This window comes from Hippichthys cyanospilos, chromosome 9 (assembly GCF_059441005.1).
Source record: "Hippichthys cyanospilos isolate Australia breed blue-spotted pipefish chromosome 9, RoL_Hcya_1.0, whole genome shotgun sequence".
In the NCBI taxonomy this organism is placed as follows: domain Eukaryota; kingdom Metazoa; phylum Chordata; class Actinopteri; order Syngnathiformes; family Syngnathidae; genus Hippichthys; species Hippichthys cyanospilos.
This window is the reverse complement of record NC_142377.1, coordinates 21,952,620-21,978,271: the sequence shown is the minus strand read 5'-3', so window position 1 is coordinate 21,978,271 and position 25,652 is coordinate 21,952,620. Positions and strand designations below refer to the sequence as shown.

Below are 25,652 nucleotides of genomic sequence, written 5' to 3'. Positions count from 1 at the left end.
CCACCTCACACGCGGAGGCCGTGGGTTCGATTCCTGCTCTGCCCCTCCTTGCGCGGAGCCTGCTTGCTCTCGGTGCCCGCGTGGGCCTTCTTAGGGTACTTCGGCTTTCCTCCCACATGGGGGCGGCATGTGGGTAACCGAGACGTTGCGGGTTTGATCCCCTTAACCATTGTGACCACGTCAAAGTGTCCTTGAGCAAGACACTGAAACTCTAGTTTCCTCCCACGTTACAAAAACAAGCATGAAAGCCAAAATGGTCACTCTAAATTGTCCCGAAGTATTTTTTATTTTTTTTTGTGAGCGAATGTTTGTTCGTCTTTCTGACTCTGTGATTGGCTGGCAATCAGTTCAGGATGTTCGAAGACAGCTGGGACAAGCTGTATTGGTAACTGTATTGGTCTTATCATGCGCTACCCATTTGCTCGAACCTACCTTAAGATCTTTGGCCTCCATCTTGTGGTAGATGAGCTCCTCATCCCGTCTCTTCTCCAAGGGTACCGTAATATTAGCTAGGGCCGTTTCAAAATCCAAAATCTCCCCCATGAGCAGGCGAGATGTCTCCTCAGTGGCCCCCAGCAGAACTCCTAACTCCACCAGGAAGTTCTGGTATGCTGTCAGATACTGCAGAGAGAGTAAAAGCAAGGATTAAGTGTGTGGGGAAAAAAAGAATAATAAAAAAATGAGTAAGGTAATCCTCAACTATGCAAACACAATTTCCAGCAGATTTCTATCTGAGATTTAATTTATAGCCTAACAAGTGTGAATAATGGAGGAGATGTAATGTGATCATTTGTTACGTTTGAAATGTTCAATATGTCACGTAAAGACCTAAGAACCAACACTGAACTATACTACTCACTTTGTAGAGTACTTTTTTCCTCCATTCATGGCATATACAAATACAAATTCATACTGTTTTTTTTTTTGGGCTGATATTGGACCTTCTCATATTGGATTGGGACATATCAAGCTTGTGTGCAATACCGCAGGATACCTTTTCATTGGTTGTTTTGTTGAGGTAGTAATCCCGTGAAGGGAGTCCCAGGCTTGACTGATCCACCTAAATCAGCAGAAGAAACTTCATCAGTCGGTCCATTAAAATGTCGGAGCAACAACAAACAATGTGAGTGGCATTATTAGAATCAGTGACTGGACCGGTCACCTGAATGATGTTACTGGAGGAGTTCTTGGAGTCCGTACTGACAAAAACAGTGAAGAACGGTGAGGTGCGGTAGTTTGCTGACACTGCACGGAGGACTTCCTGGAAGTTGTCTTTGTCCCAATGACCAGTCAGGGCCCATCCTCCAAGCTAGAGGACACAGAAGAACATGATTATCCATCGAATTTAAAGTTTGGATGGATGGATGGATAACAAGGAAAAAACTGCATACAAAGTAAAATCCCAGAAATACTCTTACTACAAAAACATTTAAATAGCAGACTCGAGTACAACAACAACGACCTGATGAGAACGGAAGAAGAAAAGGAAACTAAATACACACCATCCAGAAGAGATAATAATTAACACCTGATCAAGAAAGAACTGGATCAGGGAGCTGATAGGCTGACACAAGGGAACAGGTAGACGAGGAACGGTGGACAAACCAACAAGACACTGACACAAGAAACAAGAAAAACATAAACTAAGAACAAAAGAAAGTCCAACCTGAAACATGAAAGGACACCAAAGACCAACACAAACCCAAAACATGAAAGAAACAAAGAAACATTAACACCTCAAAACACAACTGAATGGTTGTTTGTCTCAATTGAGCCGCAAAAAGTTAGGGTATATTATTATTATTATTAATTCGGAATTTATTTTGTCCCCGGAAGTATTGCATACATTTTAAAGTTGGGACAACATTTGTTGCTGAAGCACATACCTGTGTGATGAGTTCTTGCAATGGCGTTGCTCCCAACTCCTCAATCTTTGTCTCGTTCATGCAGGCCTGATAATATCGCTGGGCCTTCTCCTCTGCTTGACTCAGACCTTTCATTGTTGTGTTTTCTGCTCATGTGACACAAAAAAAATGACATCGTGGTCAAATTTTGTCAATGACGACAAAGAAACATCAATCACTTCTTCCAACATTCACCTAATAATTGCTTCATTACAAGCATGTTGCGCTCCCACAGCGTGCTAAAAGGACCCCAGCGGGACTTTCCCTCAGGGAGGGGGTTGTTCTTTATCCAGCCCCCGCAGGCGTAGTTGTAAAAGTCGTGACAAGGGTCCACGGAGCGGTCCAGGGCTGACATGAGGGTGCTGGCGACGGCGATGCACGGCTCTGTCAGGCAAACACCCGGATGTGCTGGACAGGGGAATGGGTTAAAATCACAATTATTTTGTTGTCTGCGTAATGCGGGACATGATGTTGTTGAGCAACGGCATGAATAATTGGAAATAATTTCAAAATCAGGGTGAGCCAAATAAATACATGTGGCTTGGGGAGCATCTGGAAAGCATCATTTTGAGGGGTTCTAGCCAACAAGCACATCCTGGAAGCAACACGCCCCCTCATAAAAAGTCCGTTTGAATAATGATTAATGTCAGAGAGCGGCGGATTAGAGACACTCAGGCACCTCTTTATGGTATATACTGAGATCATAGTGACAGTAGACTGCAGACCCCCACAAAGGCCCACTACTGTAACATACTGCTCTCTGGTCTTCCCATGTATTAAAAGTATTAAAAGCCAGCAGCAAGACTCTTTCCACGGACTAGGAAGTTTTATCATATCACCTTAGCACTGGCCAACCCGCATTGGTTCACTTGAGATATGATCCAAAGTTTATATTAGTTACTCAAAACATATTACAGGGCTTAGCACCTGATCTTACCGGGCCAGTGGTACCATAAGTTCCACCTCGCGACTTACATTCGCAACATGATAGTATTTTGGTAACTTCAAAATTCAAAAAAGGAGTCAGAGGGTTCTAGAACATTCTATACTCTTTAATTATTATTCTTGAACTGCCCTACCGGTGGGAATTACAGTGGCTACCTTTGTAGGAATGTTTAAATTCAGAAAATAGTTTGGAAACTGGTCTCAAACACATTAAAAGGTCAAGAATTCATGCTATTTACTCCGGCAAATGCTCATTTGTGAACTGATTGTCATTCTAGTTCACGAAGCAACATCCACATCATAAACCTGACTGAGAAAATACCAAGATGTGCAAAGCAGGGCAAAAACAAACAGGCAAACGGTGCCTAATTTAAATGACAAAACATACTCTGTTTTGATTACTATGTTATATTTACCCCCCAAAAAATAATCAATATCTCTTCATAATACAGTGTTCCCTTGCCACTTTTGTGTGTGTGTTTTTCCCCCTAAAGGATCGTCCCTCCACAGCAGCGGAGGCCGCAACGCAACACTCCAACGTTCAGTCCCAACATGGAGTCCGAAGCAGTCTAACGGTCCTAATACACAATCTTCTTCAAATGAAGGCACTTTTGCTTAGAACTAAACTACTGCTCCTCTACATCTGGCACTATATAAGGGCGTTTTGGAACTGGACACGACTGTGCGCTTACGGCTGTGACCAGCTGTGCGGAGTTTTACATGTGCGGGAAGGGGTGGGATGTGGGCAGATTCAAGAGTGACAACACGGACTGAGGCCTTGTCGACATGAAACTAGCAGTAAATGTCTCCAATTTGCCCTATTTGCCTTCCTCGAATCTTTCAAAAGCTTCGGCCAATGTGGGGCTTTGCCCTATCCTCCGGTTTCGTGGTTGCACGTAACTAGCCAAACCAAAGATTTGCGTCATTGCGCTACTCTTTTTCCCGCCAAAGACGCAGATACTGGTGACATCAGAGGCGGAGGCTCTTTCTGACTGGGCACGTCAGAGGCCGAAGTTCTTTCTGATTGGACAGAATTTGGAGACGCTAGCGCCGCTTAGCAACTTGGCTTGTAAGTGAATGAAACCACACTGTCCTGGATTTGTATAGACAAAATTTCTTTAAACAAACAAACAAGCGACCTGATTTAGACATTCTGAACACGAAAATGTTCAAAAACACAGATTGAACAAATACTACATTTTATTCCTCTTTATATGTACCTTTAAACAAGTGTGGGCGTTTCTAAACAAAAGGCATCTTTACAGCTTATAAGGGGTGGGACAGTGACGGAGACAGCATTCCGCCCAGCCAAGGTTAGCACCCCGAAGAGAATTCATCCCTGTTCCTTCCATTATGCCACCGAATGGCAGGAAGTGGCATGGAGCTTCCTATGGCAACTCAGAGGAAAATCCACATACGGAATGGCTCAACCACAAGCTTTTTTTGTCGGAATGTTGACGCTCATGGGAGAGGCTATGAAGGTGTTGCTGGGAAGCCGAGCTAAAGGTGTGTGTGAATGGGAAAATTTTCGCTATCAAGAGCATGCACCCTTGAGGACCCCAGTTAAATTTGTACGCGGATTGACCCTTCTGCAGTACTATGCTGATTTTTTTTTGTTACGCCAAGGTTAAAAAAGCATGTGAACAAAAAAATGGAAAAAAACACTATCATATTCTCGCACTCAGACCTCTGCCAAAACTAAACTGTCATAGAGCGTTCATTGCTTCTGCTTATTTGTATTTCGCTGACAAGCTACTATGTGATTCAAAATGGATAACATTAGAAACTCATGGGTACGTTTTATTTAAAAGTTGGTTCTATTGACATCACTTTATTGGTGATGTAAATATTGCGAATATTGGGATAGACACTAGCAAGCCTCTAGTGAGGATAAATGGCTTTAGAAAATGGATGGTTGGATGGATGATTGAAACATCCCAAGTACACGCTGCTAGACAAAATAAGTACTTACTCTGCCGGTAGAAGATGGCAGTCGTGATGAGTGACACAAATAGGCTGGCAGACAGCACACACACCAGAAACAGAAGTTGCCTCTCCCTCTGCGTTCTCTGGGGCCAGCACGAGAAGCCACAGCCCTGCCGGAGAGTCACCTGTACAAAAAGACAAAATCCATTAGCATCAAAATGGGAGAACTGAGTTGTGGAGTCTTCAGTCATGATTTTTTAGTCAGAACTTCCTTGTATGTAGAGAGTGTCCGATGAACTAATAGTCAACCATTATAGTTTTAAGCGCGGGGAATGTTGGCAAGCAGACGACTTGCTGGAAATAAGTTAACTGGTAACAATAGGACACTTGAAGCAAAGGAAATGAATGAACTATTGTCAATTCTGGTTCTGAAAATGAAAAAAAGAATAATAGAGCACCTGTAAGATTGGAAAGCAGACTAATTTATTTGTGCTAGCAGTATAAGAGCTCGTAAATTATGGCGTTATATTTGTGCCGCAATTGGGAGCGCGCCCCAAAACAATTTGGAGCGGAGAAAATAAAACCAAGCGAGCGAAAACAGATTTTGAGCGCAGAAAAAACAAATACTGAAAAAAATATTGGTCAACAGCAAAAGCTAGCTAAAAACAGCCTTTCTACTCCGGAGAGAAAAGCTAACATTAGTGCAGATTTGCAACCCTGTTTGTTATATGCAACCCTGTTACTTTGATTAGAGTACATTTCTTTATTGAAAAATATAAAAAATGTAAACACTGGTCTGTAGACTAAACTAATCAAGCCTTTGATAGTTGATTACCTACGATGAATATGTAGCAGAAATGTGAGGGTTTACTTTTCAAGAATTTTGAATCTAGTTTCCTCCCAATTCCGGAATGTCCCAAACTGTGTCTTGTAAAGCACCCATTTAGAATTCATCCACTTGTGCAAAACCTCAATACCACAATTTTAATACATTTTAAAATGGTGAATTCCTGAAATACTTTTAAATTATTGCTCAGTCCCATCCCCATCCAAAATTGCTTTGTGCTGGTTGTTTTTCCTCGTCATGTGTGGGGTCGCTCGTATTCTATGGCGTTTTCTAAAAATTAGTTTGTGTATTTCCAGGACATTAATTTGACACTAAGCCAATTAATTAAAAATAAATTTATTAAAAAATCAACATAAAAAGTGTGGTTAGCCCTCTTTCAATCCTTTCTTTCCAATCTGAACGGAAACATTTGTTTAAAAATGAAAACGCGGCCCGCGTTTGACTTCCTGACACTACGTCTTACAGGTTTTCCCAGATACGAGCAACTGCTTGGAAACATCTTTTGATGTAGCCTAAATACCTGTCAAGTGACATTTCATTGTTTTGAATCTATCTTACCTGCATGGGTGTAGACTGGTAGACATCATCGCCGCTGGAATCCACCAGGTCTTCCTCATCCAACGTGGCTCTCTTGTATGATGACATCTGAAAAGTCAGATGCACAAAAGAGTCCCTGAGTGCCTCCATGCTGCTTGTTTGAGCCCCTTCAGCTGTCTACTCCTCAACGGCGCATGTGAGTTCGGGTTTCACTCCCCCGCAAGCGAGCGATCTGATCGGTCCGGTCTGGCCGCGCTGACGCCGGTGAGTATTTCAAAGCCATCCCCCGCCGGCCTCCATGGCCACCGACGCCGCACGTCACCGGGCTAACACCTCCATCGGAAGTGAGCCATCTGATCGGTCCGGTCTGGCCGCGCTGACGCCAGTGAGTATTTCAAAGCCATCCCCCGCCGTGGCCAACGACGCCGCACGTCACAGCGCTAACACCTCCCCTAAATTCTTGAAAGTCCTCTTTTACAATTTGCTGGTTCCACCTGGCGCAGGGGAAGACAGAGCCAGTGGAAAAACAGGAAGGAGTGGTGGCTGTGACCGGTGCGTGCGCACATTCCCAAAAAGATTTGGGCAGGCGCAGGCCACACCTCATCTCTTTTCTATAGGACAAGACGCTCTGAAAAGGTCACGCCCGAGAAGCATGTTTCGCTCCCGTGACACGCTTGCTCCTCTCACCGAGGTAACCGACACCTGATAGTCTCCCAGGCGGCCTTGTCTGCTCTTTACAGCGTCGTCAGCGGCCCCCACTGACACGTCTTTTTCTTTCCGGTTCAAAGTTAGCTAAAGGGCTCATTCTCAGAAAACATGGACCAGGAGTGTGACAATTGGAGCTCAAAGGAAAAAAGTGAAGATACACGCTTTAAATCAAGGCTTCCTTGCAGTGTGCTATGAAAACATAGATAGTGCAGTTCGCCCTTTGTTCACAAGAGATTGGTGAATGTTATAGTCATATACACACACACGTACACATTATCTATCTAGCTATCTATCTATACATACACACACGCCATATTTTCTGAAATATAAGGCGCACAGGTATATAAGCCACAGCAGCAAAACATGAACAAAAAAAAGAGAAGATTTTTTGTCACGGATAAGGCGCACTGGACTACAAGCCGCAGGTAATAACATCAGATTTTTACGCAAAAAGATGGTATATGAAGTTTATATTTTTTAAAATTATTTAATATTTTTGTAATTGTCTGCCAACAGCAACATCCTCTCTTTAAGACTTCAGACTGTCTTGACATATTTATAGAAAATGGATGGATGGATATCTGCTAGTTAAATAGTAGTTCAAAATCGAAATTAATACTTAAATAGCGTATTTTTTGTCTCCCTTTGTTTGATCGTTGTATTTTGTGAACACAATAACACATTCTACATAATTCATACACAATCAAATACATAAATAAAATCACATATACTGTGAACTGCATATAAAATTTACATTTAAATTTCAGTTGTTCCATAAATTGAAACCTTGAACAGATACACACATTTGCTTGCTGGTGGCTAGCAAAAAAATAAATAAAAAACAACAGGTAAGCCGCACTGGGCTATAAGCCGCAGGGCTCAAATCATGAAGAAAAAGTTGCGGCTTATAGTCTGAAAAATACGGTAATGTACATAATTCAATGCAGGGACCTGCAACTTGTGGCTATGGAGCTATTTGTAGCACTTTGTGTAGCATTTTCACCCTTCTTTGTGGCTCTGTGACCTAGTAACCTAAATAATGAATATTCTTTAATGAAGATTATAGTAAGCGAGTAACGATAAAATAGGTGTTTAATTTTTGCTTTCACAGCTGATAAAACTGGTTTACCAGTCTGCTTAATATATAGTGAAAAATTGGCAAACAATAAAAAGTCAAACGCTGCAGGACATTTATAGAACAAACACTGTTCTTGCTAAAAAGTATACAGAGCGATAGGCGTGGAAACAAAATGCCATTTCGGATCTATTTTAAGGCTGATATACACACGTCACTTCAACAAGTTGTTTAAGACAGTAAATTCAACTACATGTGCTAGTTTTGTGACTACTGTACAAATAGTTCGACATTGGAAAGCCATTTACAAGATGGAGAGTACCTCAAAGAAGCTCACTATGATTTCAGAACACCTATTCTCGGACTGAGTGTGGAGTAAGGGCTGGGTAAGTGAAATTACGTAACACTGTCACCCAGCAGTCAAACTTAGACGCCACAGTGACAAACTTTTCTTTCGAAGGGGCTTCAATTGACGCATTCTTACTCATGATGATTACGCTAACGGGACTAGCTAGACTAGAGGCAATTAGTTGGCTGTGTTGGTTGCAGCTAACAGGCTGCTTGTGTTAGCCAAGGTTGTTACCACCTTATTTTCAAGAAAAGAAGTGAGCAGACCGAACCAGCGGCCGAGTCCATCCTTGTTCACACACAGGAATATTACAGTAGCTTTCAAGAAGAAACTGATTCTTGTAGCGGAGCAGGTTAGAGACCGCAAGGCTGCCACAAGTTTTGAGCTAACAGGGTAATGGCTCTCAGCCTGATTTTGCTCGCTTTCTGGCGTGTTTGCTTGCTTTCTTTTAAGGCGCGGTCAAAGTATTCTTTAGCAAATTGTAACCACTTCAGCAGTCTTTTTGTGAACAATGGGACCCTGCGTGGACTTCTTGCTGGTAGACTGGCTTCACATTGGTGCCGTCTGATTGTTTTGACTAGATTTCACAATAGGAAATACTACTTGTTAGTCATTGGTAATGATTAGATGTTAAATATCAGTCCTTTTTTTTAATACCTTATTTAAAAAAACAGCTTTCAAGACACAAGTTGTTCCTCATGAGAGAAGCTGTTCCACTTGGAATCAAGTCTGAGCCATCTCGTCTGGCTACAGTCTAAACAAGCTCATAACCCAGGAACCCAATATGTTTACGTGACCCAGACAGCTACCTGTAAACCATAAAGGCCATGCGCTCCGACGCCCCTGATTTGTTGTCCTTGCTTCACATAAACATTGTCCTACTTGCTTCACATAAACACAAGTCAATGGCCGTCTTACCCCTCCAAGGGACATTCCAGGCAAAGAAAGGCCATGTACTTGCTTTTCCTTGGAAAGATGACGCATGTGTCATCAACATCATGTGGAAGATGCTTCAAATATTCATATGACTAAGGTTATAGTAATGGAACTTAGCAGCCAGTCTAACACTGCATTACTAGTTCATGAAAGGTTTATGGATGAGGACCACGTTACTGTTAAATCACTACCATGATCCAAAACCACCTTCGATTGCCAATTCAGGGTGCTTAAAAAAAACAAACAAAAAAACTAATTACACTGATTTTGTCATGTTGATGTAAAAAATCAAGTGTCTTGAAATCCAGCTGAACCGCACAAATAAATGGTTGTAAACACAAAGACCGGTTCTCTGTATGGAGAAACTCATTTAAGCAGCAGTACAACGGGGCCCTTAACCATGAGTACACGCCAACAAGCTCCATCCGATTATTTTAAACCCTCATCCAACGGTTTCACACACAAAGACGTTCTGTACGAGTACTGTACACTCAAGGACGCATATTAAAATCTCTCTCACTCTCACACACACACAAAGAAACTGACACACAAACAAAATGACACATACCAAGACATTAAGAACCACACACTCAGACAAGGATATCAAGTCATAACCGCGGACTCACAATACGTACAACAGATTCACACAAGAAATACACACACATGCGCCATCGTGTTTGCACATTGGAAATAAAAAAAGACAGATACAATGCTGACAAACACAAAGACACACACACTTGAGCGGTTAAAAACAGTGATGCAAAAAAAAAAAAAATCACACAAACACAAAAAAACGCATATAGGACAAACACACACAGAAAAAATACTAAGACACACACATGCATGGCAGATACAAACACACAGAGACATATACAGTATGATAGAAAATATTTCACACGATGACAAAAAGAAATAAAAACAAATTCCACGCACGCGTACACCATTACCAAACAGCATGAGCTGGCTTGTTACCTTTCCTACGCCACATCTCGCAGGCACTCGCTGTTTGTTTGCTCTTCCGTATAGAATAGTCACAAACATGTGGGCCCATGACTCAACAGGCAAAACACTTACGCAAGGCTCCAGTTGCCTGGCCCGCTCCAGAGCACCAGATAGCGCCGCTTGTCGGGGATTTAGCTGCTGACCTCTGATGTCAACATGGTGCAGGAAAAGGTTGCTTTTTTCCCATCCCACAGCAAAAACATTTCCTTCTTAGAGAGAAACACCCTGATAATCAATGTGAGTGTGGTGGCGGTTAAAAAAAAAAAAAAAAAACAACATCCAGCTAAGCTGCTTTCCCATCAAATTTTACAGCAACAAAAAAACAATCATTTTTGTATTTAGCATTACAAAACAAAACACAGCTTGGATTGGTGGTTTTTAAGGTGCACAACGCAACTCATAAATTCTTTACATTCCTCAGTGTGCGGTTCAGGGACGCAACACGTGTGCATTTGTGTGTGTGTGCGCGCGCCATTGGTTTTTGACACATGGTGGGGACCAAAATCCGGATTTTATTCCATGTGCAGGGACCTCTTGAACTCGGGATCATTTGGTGGACCCCATCGTTTCAGACCTCTTTTTGAGGGTCAAGACTTAGGTTTGGATTGGATTTTAGTTGAGGCTAGAGTAAGGCCTGCCTAGCTATCGTTACTCCATTGCATGACATCGCACTAAACGAAAAAAGAAGAACGTCAATCCAGACAAAAAGAACACAGCTTTGTTTTCATCGAATGCTGCTCACGCTGGGATGTAAAGATGATCAAGTAGCGGATCGCTGTCACAACCTTGCTCCCAGGAGGAACTTCAAAATAAAAGCATTCGAAGGCTATATTTTTGAAGCATTGTCTGGCTTCCTCAGAACATTTGGGCTCAGTGGCTTGACAGGCAGCAGATTCTCTGTGAGTCTCATTTAACGTCTGGCTCAACCAACAAGCTAAAAAATAAACAGATTTCGCCCCGTAGTTAGAAGAAACTTAACAAGGGTGATAATCTTTAAAAAGAACTGTGCATGCTGGTATTTTGGGTAACTTTTGAGTCATAACATTGGAAAATGATAAGAGGCCCTTCCCACTCCATGACTGTTTGTTGTGGCTCTCTGCCGCACTCCTCATACGCTTTGCTAATGAATAACTGCTGAGCAAACGAGACACTAACAAGGCCACACTGTGTGTGTCCATGTGTGCGCGTGAGCATTAACACACTGATCAATCACTCTGGATGGAACTTGTGCCATCATGTATTGTGTGGTAACAATATTTGAGGGAAAAAAAAAGTGAGGAACTACTCAGAACTCAGTGAGAAATACATTGAATGATGAGCCCTATTTTCAAGCTTATTACATCCCCTCTATTATAATATGAATCCATCCATTATTCCATTTCCTAGAGCCGCTTAGCCTCACAAAGGTCGCTGGCTTGCTGGTCCCTACCCCAGCTAGCTTGGGGCAGTAGGCGGGAAACACCCTGAACTGGTTACCAGTCAATTGCATAGAAAACAGAGACAAACAATCATTCTTGCACCCAATCATACGGAAGGACAATTTAGTATGTCTACTTCCAGTGCCATGCATCGTTTTTGGAGTGTGGGAGGAAGCTGGAGTGCCCGGAGAGAACCCATGTGGGTTCGGGAAGAACATGCAAACTCCACACAGGAAGGTCCTGTTAACTGTGGGGCGGACGTGCTATTCACTGCACCACCGAGCCACCCTCATAATGCATATATGACTCATAATAAGCAGAGGCGGATGTACATTATATGATTTAATACGGTCTCTCTATCAAGAATCGGCTACTCCAAGCAAGAACAAGGTGTGCTTATGGCAACTCCTAATTTATTATTGATGTATTCATTGTAAAACAAGACAAAGACAATCACACATTGTGTATGGAATTAAAAAAATAACTTACAAAGGTCTGCTAAATGATAACACAATGCAAAATGACATAAGGTAGATAACGGAAAAAGCTTTGATATGGCACTGGTCATAACTCTTGAGGACGTTAATACTTGAACACAAACAATGCAGGAACCCATGCAGACAGACAATACAACAATATTCAAGTCTTTGTTTTTAGCCCCTGTGAAAACCAACTAATAATGCAGCTGACTGAGTCATATTATTGTGAAACTCTTCTTTGTTTATGATGAACGTCTGCATCGTACTTCCCCCTGGCGGCCAGGATGTGCACACCAGGTGGAGGAAAATATCAACGTATTTAAAATATGTAGTCATGATAAAAAAAAAAAACGTTATTAATTACACTATTACTATAGTGTATTTGTTATACTTAATAATTCTGTTCAGTGCTAGTTTTTAAGTGAAACAAGACATTGCAAAACATGTTGCTTTTTTTGTAGCTCTAGAATGGATTAGCGACGTTTCCATTAATTTCAAACAAGGGGGAGCGATTTGCGATATCAATGTTTTGACTTAAATGTGTGGTCAGAAAATAAAACTGCCGCAAAAAAAATGATGGTAGAGATAGTAAACCACCAAAATATTGGATTAGCCTATTTGTTTTTCTTGACAATAAAACAATTATTTTTTTAAATAACGATCGATTTTTCAAAAACATCCTCCGATTCTAGATTTTGACAGTTGCTCTATCAAAACCGGTTTAGTCGTAAATACGGCTTTTCTTCCCTTATTTGACACTACAGCAATCTACATCTCATGCCTCGCGAGCTCCCAAACGTAAATAGTCGTATTACGCACATTGGCGTACAGTTACTGTACAGTTTTACTTGTTTACTGAAAGGAATAGAGCATACTCTTTACGCGTTAAATGCTTAACCCTTGACACGTGATTTTATGGTACCCGGAAAACGAAATCTGTGTAATTTCATCACAACGATTCTTAAAAAAAAATATTGTTGGAACATTTTAGCAAAAATTCATACACAAAGGAAGTGTACTCACCGTGCCGTCAGATGGTCCACTAGCGTGACTCGGTCTGTATTCTTTTCTGGCCCGTGGGACCGGAGGCGGGGGGTGGCAAAAAAGGGAGACAGCCCCTCTCGCTAGCCAATCCAACATTCCCGTCTGCGCCTCCGAGTCAAGACAGTTCTCCTCCCCCTTTAACGTCATACCGGAAGTGGTCGTGCATTTAGCGGGAAAACGATACATTGTTAAGATAAAACACCCATCGTTTGAATATATATATATATATATATATATATATATATATATATATATATATATATATATATATATATATATATATATATATATATATATATATTTTTTTTTTAAAAGTGGTCAAAGGCACTGCTGAGTACTTCAATTAAAGTCGATTAACATGTAAAATATTCGCTAACCTGTATAATAGTGTAAAAATGTAGTTAGCAGTTGTTGAAATTTGGTTGATGTTGCTTTTTCCTTTTGTCAGTGTTAAAAGGATGCAGTTTATATACATCACTGGTATAGCACATGTTAGAGGTTTTGGAGAGAGGCCAGACTGAGATTTTAGATAGATAGATAGATAGATAGATAGATAGATAGATAGATAGATAGATAGATAGATAGATACTTTATTCATCCCCGTAGGGAATTTGTATTGAATACTGATATTGAATACTGTATATACAGTATGGAGAAGGATGCTGAGTTTTGAATTGCCAAGTAGGAGGTCTAGAAGAAGATCAAGGAGGAGGTACAGTATATATGGTAGTGAAAGAGGGCATGAAGGTAGTTGGTGTGAGAGAAGAGGATGCAGGAGATATGCTTAAATGGAGGCAGTTGATTTGCTGTGGTGACCCCTGAAGGGTAAAGCCGAAAGAAGAACATTTATAATTGTATTATTTCTATTGAAACATATTGTTACAGTATAATTATATACACAATGTAAAAAGTGAACACACATAGGCTTACAGTTCTTGTTTTGAATGTTAAACAAATTGTTTGGATGTACAATGACGAGACCAGACTCGACTTCCTTACGACACAAATTTATAATATGATAGACTCCCATACGGACAAATTGTGTGTATTTACGGCGCATACGATTAGTTTGTGTTTGTACTATTTTCTTTCCTGTTTTATTTTTGTTTTCATTTTGGTGTTTTTTACTTTTATTTTGAATCTTTTGCATGGGAATGTTTTGTCTCGTTTTAATATTATTCAGTTTTTACCATTGTATTATTAAACACCTTTTATTGGTATGTTTAACAAATACAATATTTCAAATATTTTGTAATTTAATAATTTGAATATTTTGTTTTATTTCCGCAACATTTTATGCTCGTATAGGTATTGTTTTTCAAAACGCTTTTAGTTTTACTTTTTATGTTTGTATTGTCATTGCTACTACAGAAATCGTTCTACAGGGGGCGCTTTAGGTCCACACTGCGCTCTCGCAGTCCTGAGCGGAACCAGCTACGGTAATTCCATGGTTCCCCTCCTCCTCCACGGGTTTGCAGCCCGTCCCCCCCAAAAAGCCTTCGGACAACCAAGACTGGCCTTTAAAAAGCACGAAAGCGACGGCAAGGAGACACATTCCAAGGTGAAATCCTCAAGTGCAACGTTTGATGAGACAAACTGTGCAGTAAGTCAACTATTTTTTTTTTTAGTTTTGACAACGAACTGGTGTGTTTTTGTATTCATTCAAAGTTTTGTCATCTCTTTCTTACTTTGCAACCTTAAGTCATCATTATTAGTTTGCAGAATTTGAAATGGGAAATTGGATTTTTATGTGCAGATTTAAGATTGGCATGTGTGACTGCTGGAGACACATGGTTGCTGCATGCCATTGGTCAATATGGGAATAGGTTATCTAACGGTTCGTTTGTATGGCGATAGCCAAGTTGCTTCTTTAATGGCAGAGTGTACTCATTGCAAAATCATTAACACGGGAGTCAATCGCTGTCTACATCTCGGATTTAATTGAGATATGAACCACGACAGATTTTAACACAAAAAAATGTAAAATGAGTCAACTGTCTGTTTTAGGCCCCCCCCCCCCCCCCCCCAAAAAAAAAAAAAAAAAAAACTCCAAAACAAACAAACTGCATACTGCATACTTGGCTAATTGCACTTTTTATGGTCTAAACTAATGATTTTGTGTCATCAAAGCGATTGTGTTAGAAATGCAAAATAATTCCCACAAGGTGCTGTTTGTGTTGTGCATATTTTATATAGCGCTATCAATCTCCAGCAGCTCTACATGCGCGCCAGAAGTGCGCTTTCACAGATTTGCAATGCCTCCACAAATTCAGATTATTCCTGATGTGGCGTTCTTTTTAAAATGACTTAAATGCGCTTGAGTCAGTCAGCATGGTCTTCTCAAGTGGTGATTTTGAATCTTGGCTCCAAGCTTCCATTGGGAGTAGTTCATTGAAGACTGTAACTTGTCCAAATGAGTGTGACTATGAATGGTTGTTTGCTTATGTGCCCTGTGAATGGCTGTTGACCAGTCCAGGGTGCACGCTGCTTCTCCTGCCAAAAGGAATAGACAAATACCAAATTCTTTTCAGGCCAATTATAGTATATGACAATAAAATTCTGGTTAAATAATTAAAAAGGGTTCAATAATTGATACAATAGTGTTTGTCCCTTATGATTTATGCATTTCAGGCAGAAAATCCGTCAGATTTTTTTGTTGTTTTGATTTTATTTGAGTCTGTGGGGGTAGCGGGAGTTCACTTTTTTTTTTGTTAATAAAATGTTATGTTAATGGGAAAAAACTGAAAAAAATGCAGATTTTAAAAAGAGCTAAAATGATATGATTAATAGGTTTGCCCTATCGAAGAAGGATGCGATTGACTGGGGACCAGTCTAGGGTATACCTTGTGTATCAGTGGGGATAGGATCCAACTCACATGCAACTCCAAAAGGAACAAGGTTGTTTTTCTGTTCAATGGAGGGTGTACCCACTTTCTTTGACTGCAAGTGATCTGGGAAGCGTCTGCATCATGTTGTTCCTTCTTTCCATGTACTGTAAACTCGTTAAAGACGGAACCATCTGCTCTTGCTTTTGGAGGTCATCTGAGTCAGTGCTCCAAATCCTAATCCCAGTTTTAGGACTGAGCCCTCGGGGAGTGAGAACAGTCGGCGTTGGTGCTTCATCTAGACACCAGCCGGATATTCTAAACTTTGTGGAATGTACGGTGAAGTCATGATGGAAGCGGCCCACCACGTGATCTTAACCACTGCCCTGTCTGCTCTCCTGCTGCTAGCCGTGGTGGCTCTGCTCTGTTTCTTCATGTGCAGGCTGGGAGGGTCGCTGCCTCTGGGCGGACCGGGCTCCTTCTGAGCGGCGCAGGTCGGTGCAGCGCTTTTGGTTGTAGTCATATAAATCTACAGCCGCTGGAAAGAAGTTAGAGAAAATGCTAGTTAATAATTTTATTTATTTTTTTATGATGTTATACTGTAGCGCAGCCTTTAAGCTGTTTAGACACTGAAGTAGCACATTCTTTTTAGGTAATTCTCTCTTGCTCTCTCGCTTGATTGTGTAAGTAAATTATTTCGGTTGTTGACATGTAATGTCACTGGGGGGTTTTGACAACCGCCGCATTCAAGGAAGGTGGGAAGTTGGTTTTGTAACACTTGGCTTGTCCCAGTTGGAACCACAAAGCTTTCCACAAAGCTTTCCAGGGTACTGTAAATCAGTGGTCCCCAATCCCCGGTGGGCTGCACCCGAAATCATGTTTTGGATATGATTTAGTTTGACAGTTCATACGTTTGTGCTTGATCTTTGTTTTGTTTTTTTTAGCGTCGTCTATGGCCGCTGTTGATATTGTGGTTTTTCTAGCACCCCCCCCCCCCCCCATCATCACCCAGTTAATACAGATCACAATGTGTTACAGAAACATATAGGCAAATAACTAAATCAATGTTATAATGGAAACATGAATCTATTTTTATAATTCTGTCGATTATGTCTCTTGATTCAGTCTGTCTCTCCATGATGGGCGCCACTGGCGAGTGATGTCAAATGAATGTCAATTTGATGACCACTCAGTGGTAAAGGGGCTTAGCTCTTTTGAAATGATTTTCCTCTCAAGTTCAAGCTCAACTTTTATATATGCACTGTTTAAAGCTTTAACAGAATGTGGTCATCCTATTATTATTTTCACCCTTGTGTTTTAAAGTGTACCTGTGGAGCTCGGAAAGATATAAAGCAAAAATTGCATCTAGTTGTACTTCCGGGTTCCAGGTTCAATTCCAATTTGCTCCAGCCTTCCTTTGTGGGGTTTTCATGTTCTCTCCGTGCTTGTGTGGTTCTTCCTTGAGCACTGCGGTCTCCTCCTCCTCCAGTATCCTCCTTCCAAAAGCATGCACGGTAGATGTATTGGAGATGCCAAATTGCCCTGAGGTGTGACTGTGAATGTGAATGGTTGTCACTGTGTGCCCTGTGATTGGCTGGCAACCAGTCCAGGGTATCCCCTGCCTGCTGCCACAAGACAGCTGGGATAGGCACCAGCATGACAGCGACCCTAGTGAGGAGAAGCGACGACAGAAAATGGATGGTTGGATGGAGGACTGTTCTGCATGTCCACCTCAGAGGCTGCAGGTTTGATTCCGGTTCTGGCCTTCCTGTGTGGGGGGGGTTGCATGTCGTGCCTGTGCGGGTTTTTTCCGGGTACTCTGGCTTCCACCCAAATACCTCAAACCATGCATGGTTGATATGTTTGACAGTCCGCCCTGAGGTGTGTCTACGAGTGTGAACGGTTGGTTGCCTTTGTGTGCCCTGAGATTGGCTGACATCCAGTTCAAGGTTGTACAATACACCGGAGACCCTTGCGAGGACAAGCAGATAAGAAAATGGATGGATGTTCAACTCTCTTGGGTGTGTCATAGCCTACCTGTCCTGCCAGCTCATTGTCCCTCACCAACCTGTCTGACCACGTTCCATTCAATCAGCCCATCACCACCAGTTACGCAACCGATTACCGACCCCACATAAAGTGGGTCCAATAAATATCGGGCAACTTAAAAAGGCTCAAGTTCAACCATTTAAGAACTTAAGAGATGTTTGTAAATTTCATCAGAAGTACACGTCGAGCGTGAGCAACAGAATATGAAAAAAAAAAAAAAAATCCAGGACACCACATTGTGTGATTTTTAAACAAAACCAGCAACCCCAGCTGAGTGCAAAAAAAAAAAAAAAATGGAAGGAAGGGTAGCAAATATTTGGCAGCTCGTAAGCAACTATTGTGTCCCTCACAGACTAGTCACTTGCTTTAGGTTATTCCGGGCTCCACTCTTTAACAGTATATATGGCATCTGTTTGAACTGATTAGATGCATAAGAGACACTTATACACACCTTCAAACTGTCATACTCCAGTCATCACAATGATCAAACAGTATCCCAAAGATACCAGAGATAAAATTTTATATGTCAGTTTTAAAATGTTCAACAGGACTAGAGTATTGTGGATTAACTAATAATATCGACGCAAGCCCACGCAATGTCTTTTTCAAAAACTGTTTGCCACCTGCCTAAGTGCACAGAGGTACTGTTCATATTGTTTTGTGAAATGGACTTCATGCTCGCTGACTTTTGGTGAGAAAAGTGAATTAAACTTTGCTCTAGTTGCCAAGCCCCCCGCCTCCACCCACCACACTTCCAAAAACACCATCTTTATCGTGTCACAAGTGAGTTGGAGCTATTCCCATCTGACATTTGGCAAGAGAAGCAAGTTACACTTACACCGGTTGCCAACCAATTGCAGTAAACATCCAAAGTAACCACAGAAGACGTACACAAGAAGTGCGGCGCTCAGACCCCAACCCATAACATCAGAAATGTAAGGGAGGCTGTCATGCTACCTAAAATGCTATCAAGCCGGGCGAAAAAGAATCATACCCCAGTTTAAGATTTGTTTTGTGTGTGTGCAGTCAATCATTGGGTGTTAATCGGCTTTGTTCTGCCCCTTAAACCTCTCGGCGTTATGGAGCTCAATCCCATTAAAACAACCTTGAAAGCTCTAAAGGCCAATGAAGAAAAAGGGAGGGTGTAGATAATCGTAGCTGAAAGCCTGACCGAGCCGACCCTTTCTAAAAAGCTCCTGTTGTGACCACTTTCCGGCATAGCGAGGTGTCTGGAATTATGCCTTTGGGGATGCAAAGTGTGACGTAGGCACCTAGAGCTGTTACATCCTCCGGGTAGGATAGGATATTGTTAAAGCAGATGTTCAAAAAACTTGGCAACGGAAGAGCATAGGAAGAACCCTATTGCATTCATGACCTCCTTTTGAAACACAGTTGCTGATTTAATGCACTCCCGAGAGGCCTTTGAATTGATATAAATCTTCTTCGTGTAAAATATTGTAACGTGTTTGTTCCAAACTATGAATCATTAACGGCTCCAGAAACACTGTAACATAGTAACAGTCTTCCCTGTCACACAAGTCGAAACATTTACTACTAATATGGAGTAAGGTCAGTGTCGAAAACACACTCGTATTTGCGCCTGATAGTTTTTGATTTCGAGGACTTGAAATCGTGTGAGTATGAACATTGTTCCTGTGAGCACTAAATTGTGAGGGTTTTAATTCTGTTCTTCTGATTATGGATCCAAATTGTCTGGGTTTAGATTGTTTTCTTGTGACGACAAACCTAAAACGTGTGAGTGTAAAGTTTTTTTTTTTCCATAAAACACGCCTACGAAGCTTCATTACACTCGACTTCAAGTATGTACACCGACATCTGAATGTGGACAGCCACCTGTGGGTACAAATCTCTTCTGTGAGTACAAGTTACAATATGCAAATTGAGTTGACATAATGCCAAGACACCGAGGAAAGAAGTCGAGCTGAGAGAAAAGAAGAGAAGAGAACAAAGATGGCAAACGCTAATGGTGGCATTGAATACGGACTTTTCAACAGCTCATTACACTTCCATGTTAAGAATAATAATGTATGCTCATTTTTAGTGATGGTCAAATGAAGCTTTTATTAGCCATTTGGGCCAATTGCTTCCAAAACGCAGTCATTTTATGAAGCTACAGTGTTGAATTCAATGATTCAATTTTGTGGTTAAGCACAATACAGGAACTGAAATTTAAAAAATAACGATGATTAAGAATGAGTGGGCTACAGTAGCTTCGAGGATGTATTGCAAGACATGTTCTTGTCATACGAGTAAGTTTAGGGTGTCATATTGTTTCGGAGTAATTTTACTCAGGATGTATAATTAGACCTAAAAAGTCCGAAACAGGGCGTGTAAAAAAAACACACATTTTATGTGATCTTCAGCTTCATGGGAGGGTTTACTGTGGACAAAAGTATGCGCTGCTCGTGGTGACTAGTTTTTCCTTCATTGTCTGTACGTTTTTGTGATTTTCAGATAGGTGTCCTCACCGTCACCCGACATCATCATCATCAAAGAGCTCTAGTCACATCGAGGTGATACCATGAAGGGGACATGGCAGCTACTCGTCATCTGTTGCACACTCCTGGCTGTGCCACGTTCGGGCCATGGAAGCTTTCCTGGTAAGTTTGCAAAGGCTGTTAATGTCTTCATCCTTCTCATGTATGTATTTCTAAATGTGTTAGAGCAAGAAAAGGATCCCAATTTCTGGAGAAACTGGGCCCAGCAGACTCTGTCAAATGCACTGATGCTGCAGCAACTCAACCAGAACAGAGCCAAGAACCTCATCATATTTCTTGGAGACGGTGAGTGCCAGTGGCCCACTTCCGTTTGTCACGTACGCAATCATCACCCCGTGTTACAGCAACTGCCTTCAGGAATGTAGTTTTTCAAAACAGAAAACCGAGTTCACAGGCTCAATACTATAAGACAACGGAAGGTGAACTCTTACTTAGGCGACTAAGAAGTGCAAAGTGATGACATCGGCAATTATGCCTATTTGTTTTTGTACAAATGCTGTTACCGCTCTTGGAATTCACATTTTGGCATTCACACGCAATCATAAAACGCGGCAAAATACGATGGGTTTTTAAAACCTTTTAAGCATTGAGCATGAGTGTTGATGCATTTCCCAAACCAACGAGTTCTTCTACTCTGGAATTAAATTGCTTAAGCGCTGTTGGAGCAAGTGTCCAACCCATAACAGGTACAATGTTGAAAGATCCACGCATCTGATAAATGTTCAATCATCCTACTAATTCCCCCCATTAGTTTTTTTGATTGTTAAAACCTCATACGCCACCCGTCAACAATATGCTTTACCATTGCCTTTTTAAAGCAGGCAAACATGATCACCTATGCACGGGCCAGCACCTCCGAGTTTCCTCGTGACAGTTGCTTTCTGTATATTATTATCCTCTTGTCTTGTTTTTAAATATTGTTCATGGCTGACAACTGGAAACAAGTCAAATTCTGTAAAAAAAAAAAAAAAAAAATTGTTTTCATATATGATTTATGATTATATCGCATGCCTGTCTGTCACATTGTTAATCTGAGCTTGACACGGTGTTTACTTCCACCAAAGATGTTCCGATTATCAGCAAGCAAAGCCATTCAACTGCCAATGCTATCTCACAAATGACAGATGAGAAGTTATGCCAAATTGATGATAAATGCTATCAATCTCAGTCAACTGTCAAACTCAGTGCAACTTTTGATATCATGTCCATGGTTTACTGTTAAAAAAATAATCAGCCTTTTTGTTTTGCACTGAAATGGTTGGGGAGCTACCAAACAAAAAGGTCGCAATCTGTATCTTGTAATGACAGCTTCTCCGCAGGTAAAGGATTGGAGTGTGATGTTGCCTGGGTCCTTTGCTTTTCTCTATTTTTACAAATGAACTAGTTTTAAGCTGTGCTTCTATGACAACGTAAGCTGATGACTCAACATATTATTCGACAGAAAGCCTCAGTGAAATGAAGAGGACACCGCAAATAAAATAGATCATGAATCAAAGTGGGTAGATCATTACAAATTTGGTTTAAACATTAGTGAAATCAGATGTTTTAATTCTTGGCTCTGATATGTCATTCAAGAAGGCTGAGCCTTTGCCGCTCACTTTCAACTGCCTCCCTTTTGAGCAAGTGTACGAATTCAATCTTATAGGTACGACTATACACGAACAATTGAATCGGTCCAGTCATATAAACGAGGTTACGGCCAAATTGGATGGGCAGTGTTAAAAGATGTGCTTATTTTATGACCTGGGCTTCGGAAAAAAACTGTGACTTCAGCCGCTGCTGTTATCTCATCTCGACTATGGCTCAGTGGTTCGGTCATGCGCTTCAAAAAAAAGATATTCACTCACTACTCTTAAAGCCAAAAATACTACATCTCAAGAAAGAGCCAAAAAAAAGTGTTTTAAGCTTGGAAATTCAATTGTTAGTTGCTCTATATTGACATATTCATAAGTGTACGCATCCTATATTGTTTTATTCCCAATCGGTCTCTGCATTGTTTAGTGCAGGGCGGACCTCAAAATGTTAGTTTGCATTCGACTCAAGAAACCGCGATAGAGTAGAGTTGACCGTATAGGCACCTCATCCAAAATCAGCTCGGACGTCGTCATCCCTGCGCGGTGAATGAACACCGGAAAACCAAACAAGATTGCACGCTCGTCAGTGGAACAATAACTGGAGTCTTTCATCAGGCGCTGGGCCGTTTGGACACAGGCCCCATCACGACATTCCTGTCCAGCACGGCGCACACACTTATTCATGTAGAACCAATGTGCGCCTGTTATGTTTCCCCATTTTACCCACAGGAAAAGTTATGTCACTTCTGAGAACACGGCGTATGTGGAAAGAGTGAAGTGGTGCAATAGTGTTGAATTCTCAACACAATAGTATAGGTAATTGTGGTGAATCAGAGCGGAAAAAATGTTGACACGCTAAAAGATCTTTAGTGTGTAACTTAGTTAATGAATCAATGGCACGCGGTTAATTGACTGATGTACCGATTTATCGATCTTGAATTCACCAGGAGGGGAAAACAAATGCGTTTTTAACGGCTGACCTGTTTGCGCTGTTTAAAGGGATGGGCGTTCCCACCGTGACGGCCGCTCGGATATTGAAGGGTCAGCTGAACGGACAGCCCGGAGAGGAGACTGTACTGGAAATGGACAAGTTCCCCTTTGTGGCTTTGTCCAAGGTAATCGGAGATGACTTGTTCAAAGCACAACTTTCTTTCGAACCTAAAAAAAAAAATCAAGCGTACAAAGAAACTGACAAAACTTCAAAATGATATTTTTCATCTTGTTTTTGTTCTTTTGTTTTTGTATATGTATTGTAGACGCGCGGACGTTCATCAAATATTTAATCGTTTAAAAAAAAAAAGGCTTCACTGTTGATTGCACTCCATCTTGAAAATGACTGTCATACTGAACATAAAACAAAGAGCACTAAACATTAACCGCAACAACAACAGGAAAGGCTTGTTTACCTTGTTAAGGTCCACTTTGTTTTGTGCACACAAACACAGCAAAATGCCTTGCCATGCTAACAATTAGCATTACGAGTTGTGTAAAAGCAAAACATTTTGAACATAGCGGAGAGACACATGTGAATACAGGAATACTTATGTTTTTTTAATCCTCTATGAAAAATGCGTACATTGCAGTATCTTCATTTGCACTCATTCATCCATTCATTCCAGTTGAGGTTTTACTGCACTTGACTAGATTTGTTTTTAACGGCATTTTTTTCCCCTTTCAACCGTAGATTAATTTAACCCGCTCATAAAAAAAGGATACTTGCTTTTTTTTTGTAATTCAAACATTTTTTAACACATTTCATTGAAAATTGCTCAAGCTTTTGGGAACCTTTTCTGCTTGTTTGATACGCATTAACATTAGGATCACCCACATGACTTTGGTGCGGCCGCGAAGTGGAGTGGGTGTTAGCGTGGCAGGCAGGTTCTGCGGAGAGAATATTTGGCAGGGAATTGTCTTGCATTCTATACGTTACAATGTTCCTGATGTCCGTCAGAAGGAGGTTTTTCATTTCTACCAACGCGCCCTTGTTCTCGCATTTAGCAGGCGTTATCCCGCCTCACATTTAAAGTCACGTTGTTCATTTTTCTTTTGTTAAAATCAACGTTTGTTCGTTGTTTGCTATGGGATCCGAGTTCATTCTGATGTCCACAGACATACAACACGGACGCCCAAGTGCCTGACAGTGCCGGCACGGCCACAGCCTACCTGTGCGGCGTCAAGGCCAACGCGGGCACGGTGGGCTTGAGCGCCAATGCCGTCCGCTCCCAGTGCAACACCTCACATGGCAACGAGGTCACCTCCATCCTCAAGTGGGCCAAGGACGCAGGTATTGACAAGAAGCAGCACAACCTGCATGACATTTAAATTCCGTCAGTTAGAAGAAAAAGCCTTCATGTCTTAACGTAGTATATGTAAAATTCAGCTTTCAGCTGCACATGGTAGAGGTGATATAGTTATTTCTCATCCCTGCAAATGTGGTTGTATCCCATCGGTCTTCTCCTCATCATACATTGCCATAACTATCTGCGCTTTGATTATTCTCCATTCAGCAGTCGGTATGGAAATTCCATACAGTAGCCTTCCCTGTAATTTCATAGACGCGTGCCTCAATTTGTCATCCAGAAGATGTCTCCTCCCATCTCCAGTTGCATAAATACTCACTGCCTCTTTTTGCAAAAGTATGCTAACGGAGACTCTTCAGTAATGTATAATTTGTAGCATTTTTTTGTTTACCACAAAAAAAACAAACAAGCGAACTGGGTGCTACTGTACCTAGACATGCAATGGTTGATCGCTATCATTTCTTTTCTTTAAACTGGCTGTCCACTGGACAACTTAATGTCCTCGGAACACTTAGAATGCGCCCCGTGCCTTCCCTCTTTATTCCAAAACTTGGGTGTGCTTCGCAGGCAAGTCGGTGGGCATCGTGACAACGACTCGCATCAACCACGCCACACCCAGCGCCGCCTACGCGCACAGCGTAGACCGAGACTGGTACTCGGACAACGAGATGCCGGCCGAGGCGCTGCGAGCCGGCTGCAAAGACATCGCCAGGCAACTCTTTGAGAACATTCCCAACATTGATGTGAGTTTTATTAAAAGACACGATGCTAAGATTATCCATTTGAAAACGTGAACAGCAAATATTGATGGACTGAGGCCATCCCGTACTCACACCTGTTTCACTTCATGGTCGTTATTGGGTACCCGACCTCCTACCAGAAAACAGCGCTCATCTTAGCCCTCATATCTTTTTAGTCAGTATTTGGATTCATTATTCATTCATATAAATGTCTTATCATTACCTTTTTATGTTGTCTTATTGTCACTCGTATGTTTTTTCTGTGTTTGGTTCTCCTGTGAAGTGTTTTAAAGTATTATGCTGTGAAGTATATTGGGACCACGTACTGTGGTGATTTCACACTTAAATTAAATGGATCGATTGATATTGAGGAAGCTGGGGTTTGAAGTTTCCAAGCATCATCCGATTAGTACTAAATATATCGTGTAAAATGTTTTTTTTAACAATTTTGACTAGTATTTTGGCTCTTATCTCA

General features: G+C 41.4%; 2 protein-coding genes and 2 long non-coding RNA genes across 7 annotated transcripts in view; 2 read left to right on the top strand and 2 right to left on the bottom strand.

The window, feature by feature from the left end:
* Nucleotides 1–13,219, bottom strand: part of ece1 (endothelin converting enzyme 1) — a 21,024-nt gene extending 7,805 nt beyond the window's left edge. The window contains exons 1-8 of one of the 2 annotated variants that reach the window (XM_088422388.1): nucleotides 13,150–13,219; nucleotides 6,181–6,267; nucleotides 4,822–4,960; nucleotides 2,100–2,312; nucleotides 1,887–2,011; nucleotides 1,163–1,309; nucleotides 995–1,060; nucleotides 433–621 (exon numbers count right to left, since the gene is read on the bottom strand). In XM_088422388.1, the coding sequence (XP_088278514.1) occupies nucleotides 433–621; nucleotides 995–1,060; nucleotides 1,163–1,309; nucleotides 1,887–2,011; nucleotides 2,100–2,312; nucleotides 4,822–4,960; nucleotides 6,181–6,267 (966 nt within the window). In that variant the 5' untranslated portion in view covers nucleotides 13,150–13,219. Of the gene's footprint in view, nucleotides 1–432; nucleotides 622–994; nucleotides 1,061–1,162; nucleotides 1,310–1,886; nucleotides 2,012–2,099; nucleotides 2,313–4,821; nucleotides 4,961–6,180; nucleotides 6,789–13,149 lie in introns of those variants that run through there. The other variant, XM_088422387.1, reaches the window with a different exon arrangement.
* On the top strand, nucleotides 6,199–14,658 carry LOC148419472 (uncharacterized). The gene is made up of 4 exons (XR_015866508.1): nucleotides 6,199–6,544; nucleotides 6,663–6,711; nucleotides 6,777–6,850; nucleotides 14,542–14,658. It is a non-coding gene; the product is annotated as an uncharacterized LOC148419472 (long non-coding RNA).
* Nucleotides 14,644–25,652, top strand: part of alpl (alkaline phosphatase, biomineralization associated) — a 17,601-nt gene continuing 6,592 nt past the window's right edge. The window contains exons 1-6 of one of the 3 annotated variants that reach the window (XM_088422389.1): nucleotides 14,644–14,773; nucleotides 20,520–20,665; nucleotides 20,729–20,848; nucleotides 23,137–23,252; nucleotides 24,247–24,421; nucleotides 25,005–25,180. In XM_088422389.1, coding sequence (XP_088278515.1) covers nucleotides 20,587–20,665; nucleotides 20,729–20,848; nucleotides 23,137–23,252; nucleotides 24,247–24,421; nucleotides 25,005–25,180 — 666 coding nt within the window. In that variant the 5' untranslated portion in view covers nucleotides 14,644–14,773; nucleotides 20,520–20,586. Of the gene's footprint in view, nucleotides 14,774–16,271; nucleotides 16,490–17,346; nucleotides 17,741–20,519; nucleotides 20,666–20,728; nucleotides 20,849–23,136; nucleotides 23,253–24,246; nucleotides 24,422–25,004; nucleotides 25,181–25,652 lie in introns of those variants that run through there. The other 2 variants (XM_088422390.1, XM_088422392.1) reach the window with 2 other exon arrangements.
* Nucleotides 24,264–25,652, bottom strand: part of LOC148419470 (uncharacterized) — a 15,024-nt gene continuing 13,635 nt past the window's right edge. Inside the window, exon 3 of the long non-coding RNA XR_015866509.1 lies at nucleotides 24,264–24,444. This is a non-coding gene — a long non-coding RNA (uncharacterized LOC148419470). The remainder of the gene's footprint in view (nucleotides 24,445–25,652) is intronic.